The sequence below is a fragment of the Hyalella azteca genome, unplaced genomic scaffold (assembly GCF_000764305.2).
Source record: "Hyalella azteca isolate HAZT.00-mixed unplaced genomic scaffold, Hazt_2.0.2 contig12232, whole genome shotgun sequence".
In the NCBI taxonomy this organism is placed as follows: domain Eukaryota; kingdom Metazoa; phylum Arthropoda; class Malacostraca; order Amphipoda; family Hyalellidae; genus Hyalella; species Hyalella azteca.
In genome coordinates, this window is record NW_025942195.1 from 1 (window position 1) to 11778 (window position 11778).

At 39.6% G+C, this 11778-nt stretch overlaps 1 protein-coding gene across 1 annotated transcript; it reads left to right on the forward strand.

Annotated features, from left to right (window-relative positions):
• Window positions 1–3511: 3511 nt before the first annotated feature.
• Window positions 3512–10339, forward strand: LOC108664314 (SET domain-containing protein SmydA-8). Its single transcript, XM_018150882.2, has 11 exons — window positions 3512–3851; window positions 4321–4406; window positions 4733–4876; window positions 5039–5291; window positions 5578–5695; window positions 5992–6144; window positions 6452–6672; window positions 7204–7368; window positions 7690–7819; window positions 8289–8470; window positions 9007–10339. Exons 1-11 carry the CDS (start codon window positions 3807–3809, stop codon window positions 9166–9168), a joined length of 1659 nt encoding a protein of 552 aa, XP_018006371.2. The 5' UTR covers window positions 3512–3806; the 3' UTR covers window positions 9169–10339.
• Window positions 10340–11778: the final 1439 nt, after the last annotated feature.

Sequence of the window (11778 nt, forward strand, 5' to 3'; positions counted from 1 at the left end):
GTACGACGTAACAATGTCACGGTACGACGTAACAATGTCATGGTACGACGTAATAATGTCACGGTACGACGTAACAATGTCACGGTACGTCGTAACAATGACACGGTACCTTGTAGCAATGGCTTGTTACCAAGCCTGTCTGAATAACTCAAGTCAATGGCAACTAAAATTGAAATGGCAATTGAGTTGCGATTTAAGTTTAGTTTAATGAGTGACATATATCTTAACGCTTGATTAATCAATATGTTCAGCATATCGTTGTCATGGTACGACGTAACAGCTTAGAGAACACATGAATATTAATATTATTTTAATAGTTTCCCAGTATCCAAAACAAAAACATTGCCTTCAAAATATTTAATTTTAGTCAAACGCTAGTCAATCATCTAAACAAAGACAGCGCGAAAAGAATATCAGCGTTGTTTAAACGACTTAAAATCTTCATGAGCTCTTAGAGCTGCCTTAACCACCTCAGTAATGTGACGTCTTCGCTAACTATCGTCCAAACTCTATACAAACATTCGGCCATACTCTAAATAAACTATTGTGTACATAAACCATCACATAGTTTTGACGCGCAGGGACAGCTGTTGTCTGGTGACTAAGAGGCGCGTGACGCGGCGCTTTCATCTCTTCATTAAACACGCGGAGGAGAACATGGGCAACGGCAGCTCAGGCCTCACTGAAGAGGTCTTGGAGGAGTATGAAGAGCTGACGTTTCTGACGCGTAAGGAGATTATTCAGTGAGTGATGAATGTTCGGTAATATGATTCAGTGAGTGATGAATGCTCGGTAATATGATTCAGTGAGTGATGAATGTTTAGTAATATGATTCAGTGAGTGATGAATGTTCGGTAATATGATTCAGTGAGTGATGAATCTGTCTCTTATACACATCTAGATGTGTATAAGAGACAGCCTATATATAGTTGAGTTCGTCGCCTATAGTTGAGTTCGTCGCCTATAGTTGAGTTCGTCGCCTATAGTTGAGTTCGTCGCCTATAGTTGAGTTCGTCGCCTATAGTTGATACAGTTCAAGTTTTAATAGCAAGGCAAGGCCGCAGCAGCTGTGCGCTGCTCTGCTATATACAGAGCGCCTGCGTCACAGTGAGACAGAGCGTCATAATTAATGGCTGAGATCACACGGATTACTTGAAATTTATAATAATATATACAGAGAAAGAGCTACCGAAAACTCGTATAAAAAGCATTAAATTGAAGTACATCGGCGAACGTATGAGCTTCATAAGGTAGCCGCTCGTTGGTTTCCGGCAACTCTGAGCTAAATTTTATTGACGTATTTATTCGGGCAATATGTTTTTGTAAGCATTATTTATTTATAAGGAAAAATTGTAATGGTAGTATGAGAAATAAATTGATATTAATTGGAGTTCTCATTAGTAGCCAATGTTTTATTTTCCTCTTTAGCGGATGAATTCGAAGGCCTCTGTCAATCTTTCGTTTATTTTTTTCCTTTGTTTTTGGTATATTAATTTTCTATTAGTCCATCACCCATATAAAAAATATACTGAAAGTTTGCACCGGCAGAACACTTCTCTAATGTGATTGTTTTTGGACATATTTTGAACCAATGAATTTATGGAAAATTTACCTCAACACTAAAAAATTTCCTCACGAGGAACTAAGTAGGAAAATAAATGGAGGCATGAAGCAAATTTAACAAATACTGTGATCAAGAACAGTTATACAAATAATACACGTGATGGACCCACCTGGATCTGGGCAGAACATTATTCAGGTTCATCGTTATTTTAGTTTACCCGCTTGTTTTTACCCGCAGGTTGTTGCATTTCCATTCCACCATACGGGACTTTCAGTTTCCATCGAACTTTAATATTAAACACATTTCTTTGATGCGCTGAGTGCAAAGTTCGTATTTATGAAAAATTTAAGATTTCACCTGGGTATGAAGAGTTTTGAATTTGCATCTGGTGTATTGCGCAATCGCATCGTGTGTGAAATTTATATTGGAGGTATAACGATGTTGTGTTTAATAGCTGCAATACCCCATAAATCACATGGGATATTACTTTTTTTAATCATAACTGTCCAAGTGCTTCGTGATTGACTACATAAATAGAACTAATGAAGGCGCTAGCGTCCGGTTTGGTTTTTTCACATGGAACATGAGATTAATCATTTTTTTATTCATGATCACAAAATATGAGAAATGTTGTCAATACTAAAATAAATCTTCGCAGATTATCTCGATTCAGAAATATCTCCTACATTTCATCAGGCAAGCGTATGAAATACTATGTTCGCATTGCATATGTCCCAACATGTTATGTAGTTTTATACCATTCATATTTTCCTTTCATGCGGTTGTGTGATGATCACAAGTTCATGTAGTCGCGTACCATCTACGTGTTTAGATATATAGCCCTATACCATTCAAACGTTCCCGCATGTAGCTGCGTATTATTATAATTTTCCAACATGTGGTTGAGTACCATTCACTTGTTCCGTAATGCGTTTGTTTACTATTGCTCCCACTCACGGTTATTTTCCATCCACATGTTCCCGCATGCGGTTGTGTACTATCCTCATGCTTTCACATGAGGTTGTTTGCCTATCACATGTTCCCACATGTGCATGCGCATCATTAAAATATTCCTGCCTGCGTTTGAATACGACACAAATATTCCCTCTTATAGCTGTATACCATACAAATGTTTGCTACTGTAGTTATGTACCATGCTACATAAGTACCACATTTACCATATGCATTGGTATTTTAATTAAAAACAATGCGATACGAAGCTTGTCGCTTGAACGCCACCCCCGCCAGCAGCAAGAGCTGCGGCAGGGAACGTTTGGCACGACGTCAAGCTGAGGTTGCTCGCTGTTGGGTCTATCTTCGGTGAGCTCGCAAACTTCAGTGAGCTAGCGAGGGCTCAGTATTGCAGGGGCTCTGTCGTGCTTGTACAATGACCGAACATTCCTAGATCTTTTTTGATGATTCTCTCAGTTTTAGGCTAGAAGTGATACGTGCTGCGGTGATTCTAATTTCAGAATATCTACTCTGGAATTTGTTCTCAAATGAAAAGATTCGTCACTATTGTTCTCACAGCATTTGTTTGATTAGAAATAAAATGAGAGTATTTCTTCAAACTTCAGGTCTTTACTCCGACGAAATTTATATAAGGTTTTCGTTCTATACTATCTTATTTAATTTATACAAAGTTGAAAAATTACTGTCGAGTGTAAATCACTTGTAAAATTTTTGTCTGGCTTGATTTTAGGCTTTAAAAATTTATACGTTTTCATGATTGTTATACTCGATGACACGAGTACGTCACTCCTAATTAGTGTCGCTGCGACAGAAAGAAGAGTTAATGCCTATCTATGAGTTTTGTTAAGATATGTGCATTTTCCCAGCACTCGAAGTATGTGAAAAATCCTAGTGGCATTCAACAAGCTCACCAGCTCTGGCGCCTATTCAATAAATTAGCTTGCATTTAATTTTGACATTCAAAATCTAGTTTCATGTTAATCAGGCATTTTGCTCCATTACACAGTACAAGTACTCGTACTGTTTAGGTAATAAATGAACACTTCACTATACTGTACTACATCAACCTCGCATGGAAACGAACCTGATAACAAATGCTACACACAGTATATCTCCGAACGCTCTAAAAAATCAAAATATGAATTAAAAGCCCAAAAGTAATTCAGAGCAAACCATCCAGAATACTTTTTGCAGGATTATGAAATTTCTGTTTGCGGTCAAGTTTAAATAGGAGAAAGCAGCTAGGTTGCTAGCAACGCATACAGGAGCGATGGTGGAAGAAGGAGATGGCCGCGGCTCGGCGCTGCCCGACAAGGTAGGTTCCAACAAACAGAAACTCGGTGCACACAAGCCCTAATTTCGGCGTGAAATAATTAGAAGGCTTAAATGAAAACATACTAGTTCAGAAATCAGAAAATTACATGCTATTGATAATGTTGGGATGAGATATTTTAAGCTGTATTTGCAGCGAATAATTTGTATGCACCTAAACTTTAGAGATAATGGCGGGTCATATGTTTGAAAATAAAAAGCTTCCGCAATGATTTTACCGTAAGTATTTTTCGTACTTCTAAGGTAAACAATCACATTATTGAAAATTTGATGTCACCACTTTCTGTGACTATACCAAATTCAGAACGTATTAACCTGTTATTTTTGTATTAAGATGTATCGAATATTTTTCAAGATATCGTGGCTTCGGAAAAGAAAGAATAATTGCAGATACCGCAAAATTATAAGAAATTTGCGCACATTTTGCTGACATAACTCCTGTTATTATGCAGACCAAAGCTCCTCCAGGAGCCGTGCAGGAACTACAGTCTGGCGAGGAGAGAAGATGGCGCCTAGAGTACCAGGAGCCCTTCGGCAGGTTGGTGTCCATGTAGTTAGTGGGGTGGTAGGGAGAGATCTGGCGGAAAAGTTCATTGAGAATTTATTTACCTGGTAGTGCATTCAGCGTTCGTTACAATTTGGTGTATGCTTTCATGAACAGGTCAGAAATTTCATATTTAAATACTGTCAGATAAGAATCGTCCAAAGCGTATATTGAGGAGTTTTGCTTGTTTTCACAAATGGGAGCTTAGATGTATGGAATTATAAGTGTAGCGAAGTCGAAACCAATTCGTGCTTATACAATGGTGACTACGTAGTTTGTTTCCATACCATATGATCACCATTGTTTTTGGCCGTATTTAGGTGCCTAATAGCGACTGCAAACCTAAGTATGGGTGATGTGATCTACCGCGACAACCCCATCATAACGGGTCCCAAGCTAACCTCTGCTCTGCTGTGTCTCGGCTGCTACAAGACCTTGACAGACGAACATTACGATTGTTCCAAGTGAGATGGTTCAGTTCTCTATTTCTTAACTGTACTTAACTGAATATAGTATAAAAGATTCACTTTTATACTTTATTTTGAAATGGTTATTTTCGCCTTAATTTTATTATTTTGTTTATAAGGAAGATTCTTACTGAAATCTTACCACACTCATAATTTCAGATGCACGTGGACTCTTTGCGGGCCCGAATGTGAAACTGAAGGTTACCATCCGTACGAGTGTAAGGTCTTCTCCAAAGCCAATTTTAAATTAAATCTTGCTGATTTTGGCGACAAAAATCCAGTGTATGAGTGCATCTTGCCCCTGCGATGCTTGATGCTGCGTGAAGCTGACCCCAGTAAATGGAGTACGCTGCAGGCGATGGAGTCGCACGATGAGATCAGGCAAAAATCTGACTTCTGGGATATTGAACAGGTAGGCATTGAAATCCATATAGTTCAAATATATTTGTTCTTGCCATCCTGTTACTTGATGATGTAATGCATTTTACTTATGATTTGGATCTGACCTATAGTTATCAATTTTGGTGTCAAATGAGTGTTGTACGCATCCTTGCTCCAAGGGACTTATCAGTATGTTGCTCTAGATTTTAATTTTCGATAGTTTCATATATTTTACATTCTATATTATTTGAAAAAATTCCTCATTGTAGCGCAGAGAAGAATACTGATATTAAATGATCGTATAATCCGTCCTGCAGATCAACGTATGTGATTTTTTGAGGAAGCAAGCGAAAGTTGAGTACAGTGACGCCCTCATGCACACAATCTGTGGCATCCTCGACGTGAACTGCCATGAAGTGCGCTCTAATGTTCCTGGTGAGTGATGCAGCGTGTGGTGAGTGATGCAGCGTGTGGTGAGTGATGCAGCGTGTGGTGAGTGATGCAGCGTGTGGNTCCTTTTACTGCCTATATAGAGTAAATCGTCATGTCAGCTTACTGACTAGAGTGAGATCTTCATGTCCTTTTACTGTCTAGGGTAAATCTTCATGTCAGCTTACTGACTAGAGTGGGATCTCAATATCCTTGTACTGACTAAAGTAATATCTTCATGTTCTGTCACCTACTTCAGCTCTTATGCGTCAAGTGATGTCCCGACCTCTTACCTGCCGCAGGAGCTCCTGATGAGTCACGCGTCCGGGGCCTGTACCCCCTCTGCGCGATGATGTCTCACGACTGTACGTGCAACACGCAGCACACCATCATGGACGACCACAGTATGGTGGTCGTCGCCTCCAGGAACATCGCCAAAGGACAACAAATTACGGGTCAGCTCATGCGTACTTGAACATGTCATGGACACCACGTTGAAGTTGTGTGTTTACGAAATAAACTTATTGTTTTATATAGTTTCACGTAATTCAGGAATTACTTCGTGATTGCACGGAAGTTAAAAATACCACTGTATGCGGAATGTCTTATTTCTAATTCCTCTTTTTTAGTCGTCATTTTCAAGTTACTATGGCGCCACTCATATTTTACTCACGCAACTTTTCCTCGGGATTTGTACTTTACCGCGACTACTAGATAAATTTTAATTTCCTGTATAACTTTATTTGTTACCATTGATTTCAGGAATATATACTCAACTCCTTTCCGGCACGACGGAGCGCCGCAAGCACCTGCGCTACTGCAAGTTCTTCGACTGCGTGTGCCGGCGCTGCAGCGACCCCACCGAACTGGGGACTTACTTCAGCGCCTTGAGGTGCACCCAATGCGGTGGCCCCGTGCTCTGTAAGGACCCACTGCACCCCAACAACACAGCTGACTACCGCTGCACCGAGTGCGGTAATGAGGTGCGTGCAGTGGCTGACTACCACTGCACCGAGTGTGGTAATGAGGTGCGTGCAGTGGCTGACTACCGCTGCACCGAGAGTGGTAATGAGGTGCGTGCAGTGGCTGACTATACCGCTGCACCGAGTGTGGTAATGAGGTGCGTGCAGTGGCTGACTACCGCAGCACCGAGTGTGGTAATGAGGTGCGTGCATGGGCTGAATACTGGTTCTCCAAATCGATGATAAATTTGCCCATCGATACAACCACTACTTCACAAGCGGCACTGAGGTTCTCTCAGACGTTTACAAGCTGTGTATGGGGCGGCGATGACCGCTGGGAGGTGGTAACAGTATATGGACCGAGTCCGCCGAATGCATCCTTTGGTAAACAATGAACTGGAAATTTCACTAAACCGTAATTGGTTACTGCGTGATGATGAAGAACGTGTTATTTTGATTGTCTAAAACCATATCTTGAGTTATATTAAGTGATATTATTATCCATTTAAAACCATATCTTGAGTGATAAAACAAACCGCTTTGTTTTCTCAGGTACCAAACAGCGAAGTGAATGGTCTGACTTGCCTCATTGGAGCCGAAATTGCGCTAGCCGGAGAAAATGATCCGACAATATTAGAGCAGCTACTAGAAAAATATTCATCCCTGCTTAACCCGAACCATTTCCACATCATCGCACTCAAAAGTAGTTTGTCTCAAGTTAGTGCATTTGTAATAACGTGCTCGTGCTCATCTATCTTAGTTAGAATTGCGCATAGAGTGCTAAATGGAATGGGGTATTATATTGAGAAATAATAGGTAAAACCGGATATTAAGGTGTAAATAGTTGATTATATATTAAATAGGCTACATAGACAGTGTCGGTTTCGATGAGTTTCGTGAAACTTTTTCCTATTTTTCTACATGCCGTCCGTTTTCATGGCGTCCCCGGAAGTAGTGTTTTTAAAATGATTTTCCTGAGCAAGATATAACGCAATTTTCTCACACATTTCTGTGAATGATCGAGGTTTTTGTCTCCAGACGTACGGTCGCGTGGCGGGCACTCAGATGACGGATCTGAGTGCTGGGCAGCTGGGCCGCAAGATGCAGTGCTGCAGAGACGTGCTGCTGGTGCTCGACGTGCTCGATCCTGGCATATCGAGGCTCAGAGGTCAGTGTCCTCGACGTCAACGTAACAGAAATATCGAGGCTCAGAGGTCAGTGTAACACACACACAAACACACATAGTCACACAGATTGTAGTTCCACTGTAAAGCTTTACAATAAACAGACGTCCTTTAATTATGATGATATGGTATATGAATTACATATGATTCAAACTAATCAAACAACAGTCTTCTGTCTCGTCTTTAAATTTGACCAGTCAATTTAATTACAAGTCTCTTGCCTCGTCTGTAAGTATTGACCAGTTATTTCAAGCAACAGTCTGCTCTACCTAACAATCTGCTCGCAGGCTCACATATGAATTCCTGTTAATAATTCTTTTTTTTTTGGGGGGGGGATCTCTATTTGAAAATGTTCAATTAGATATACAAATTCGAATAAAAAAACGAAAACTGGCATGATATTGACGATTTGGTAACTAATTTGTGAATCGTGTTCCGAATATTTATGTTCAGGCATAATGGAGTACGAGCTGCAGGTGGCGCTGCTGCTGCTGCTGCAGAGGGCGTTCGTGCAGCGGCAGCTGACGCGGCAGGAGGTGCTGCAGAGGCTGCACGAGCCGCTCCTGCTGCTCCAGAGCGTCAGCATGTGCCTGCAGCACGAGGCGCCATCTTGCTTCGAGGGAAAAATTTATACGGTCAGATCTTTGCCTTATATACTTTACTTTGTTAATAGTCGAACAATATAAACTTAGGTTGTATATTAAATTTTTTTTCAAAGTCTGGAAATAATCTGGATTTCTGCTGGTATAAAAAGGTTTTGTTAAAACGATTTCGTAGTCCGAGATCCAAAATGAACACTATTTTTCTTCTTTTAAATTTTCGACTGAATTTCCTTTGGCACAAAATTCATAACAATAAAGCTTTTTAAATCAAGCCCTCCGTACTATTTTGCATGGCCTTTCAAATGATATGGGCGCACAAAGTCAACCAAGATTGCCAGCCTTACAATTTGAGGTTACCAAGAACCAACGTTTTGATGCCAAAGGATGCGGTATCATGCTGTTAATTGCCTTCTATCTTAGCATTCCCGTTATGCACGAGGTCTAATGTATTTACTATCATATACACGTTTGATGAATACATACATCCATAGCGAACTAGGTTGAAAAACTCCATATAAATTTAATTACATTTCATAAGATCGGCTCAGATTGTAATGTTTGGATGACAGATAGCGCAGCGCTCGCTAGCAGAAGTGCTCAAGTGGAGAGAAAAAGTCAAGTTGATGCCAGAAGAAAAGTTTCTACCACCGCCGGTCATCACTTTTGACCAGCCCAAACTCTCGGAGCAAGATCTCACGCTTGGAGATCTGCTCCGGAAAATAGGAAGTTGATTTTTTTTAACTTAGACTATCACGCTCAATAGGGTAAATAGGAAGGGAATTCTTATTTACATAATATATTTAACACCGAAGATGTCAAGAAGGACAGGATTCAACAACGCAGCTGTATACAGATCTTGTAAAAAAAGAGTATCTTAATTAGACCGAAACTTTACTCCATGTGTATTTTTCTACAGCGTTGATTGAGTAATATTGATGGAAATGTACTGCAAGGATAGTGAAAATTGACTGATGTTCTTAAATGGTTTATTCTTAACTATTTCTATGTAAAATGATCAACATTCTATGTTCAAAGTCTCTACGAGATTAATTTGAAAATCTTGGATCCTCGAATTAATTATTAGATCATGGAACCTCAAATTAAACTCTACGAAGATTACTGGTTCCTTTACTCAGAATTTTACTTATAAGACAAATGTACTACGGACATTTTTGCCAGCTTTTCTACTAACTTGCTCGCCACAAAGCAATTAATATTTATTGGTGAGCTGCATAATTCTGCCGCAAAACCTCGCATTTTTCTGTTCATAACTTTCAATTCCTTCCACATTGAGATATTCTTACACATGCAGCCGGAACTAAATTGCTGCAGCAGCAATAATACTTTTTGTGATTAGTCCCTTGGCTTGCTGGCTAAGTCAGCTTTCTCAATTGTTATTTTTGAGTATATTTTGGAGTTAGCTTTGCACTTTTGTATTCTTATTCAATGGCTGAGCGCATTCTGAATTATTATCGCACTTGTTGCTCGTGTTCCATTTTACTTTAAGGCTGTGAAGCGCTTTCCTCTTTCTTAGAAAATAATATATTCTCTAGTCTATACCCTGGCTGGAAGACTGATCTTAAATTATAAATTTGGCACACAAATTGTTAAAGATATCATGGTGCTGGTGTAATTGAACACCTAACAAGTTATTCACCTAATGTCCTTATTACCACGTGGTTGATATGTTATTGAAATAATTAAAATGCCAGAGTTTTCCACAGAACCTTCAATATCACAATGTACAACTATTTTGATGATAAAGTGTACGACTATTTTGATTATAAATACAAGTTAATAAAATGTCATCATTGACGGTTAAATACATATTTTATGAAGAAATAATGGTTGTAAGGTTGCATTGTGATAACGATCGAAATGAAATATAGATTCCAATCCAAATGTGTATCATTTTCTCAACCAACGACGCTCAAAGGTGAACCTCGAACGAAACTAATGTCGATAAGTAATTTTAAGCTAAACTGACGTCTGACTTAACTTGCAGTTTCAATGCAAATTTGGCTACTGTATTAGGAAAGCATAACTTATGCTGGGACATTTTTTACACTGTATACAGTGTACAGTCATTTTGTGTTCAATAAAAGATTACAATTCTGCCGTCATCAACACAATTCCTGAAAGTTTGAGGCCGGCAACATAGATATTATCTACAACATTTATAGTAGTTCTTGGCACAATTAACCTTTATCTCATCCATAAATCTTTTTTTCTGATAGGCTTTCTTTAACTACCGTGAACAACAGAGATGAAAAAAATTACATCTATTTTATCCTCGTGGCTGAATCATTGCGTTAATAAACACACGCAACAGATTTCTCAGTATATATACGCTTGCAAGTTATAGGCTGCAGTAATACGTTCAGCTGACATAGTTGGCACGCGAGAAGAAGGCGTTCTCGTTCCCCCCTACAGCGCTGACGTCTCACGGGTGCCGGAGTTAGTACGCGACATGGCTGGTGTAGTGTCGCACCTGCGAGCTGCTCTTGGGACCTTGAAATTTAAGCACAATTCAGTGCCAACTTCTGTTTATAAGTGCTAAAGTAACGACGCATTTAGCGGAGTTTCAGTAATTTTTGTAGCATCTCCTGACTTCTGATTGCCGGTGGAATTAATTGCGACGATGTGCGTCAGTGATCTGGTGTTAAGGAGTTCAGAAGCTCTGCAGCCGCGAGGGGTTGTGGCCAAGAGGAAGTGAATGTGGTCTCAGTGACCTGATGGTGGCACTCCGAGGCTGCGGATTAAAGGACCAGACTTTTTAAGAGTTTTTTTTTATTTTTTTACCGATTTCCAATGTTTTCAAACTATACCCAATAATAGTCAGTGGAAGTTGACAGGATCCTTGATTATATACGTGTCCGTGGTTATTAAAAAAATTATTTCAAAGTATTCCTAATGCTACTATCTGGGCTCTGTAAATTTATATGGACTCTCTTGAATTGATACTAGAAAGATCTTTATGATTGGCGTTGATTTTATTATCAACTGAATCGAAAATTCAAGTGTGGTGTCTTCGTGTTTCTTTATTTAAAGGCACAGTGCTTTGTATGAGCGAAGTTTGTAAATGAGAAGTCATTGGCCGTTGATGTTATAGCCAATGTTTGAGCCGCACGAGGGATCCAAATATACATTTGGGTGCTGCCTAAAAATAGCACCCTAACGCCAAGACCAGTAGGCGCACGTACTACACTCATTACCTCTCACGAGTCGGATGGAGCTTAGTTCAGAACAGAAGCAGTCATAGATGTCGGGACGAATTTTACTTAAATTAGGAACAGTAATATAAATGTGAAAAAGATGGCACAAAGATGGAATTTATTTTG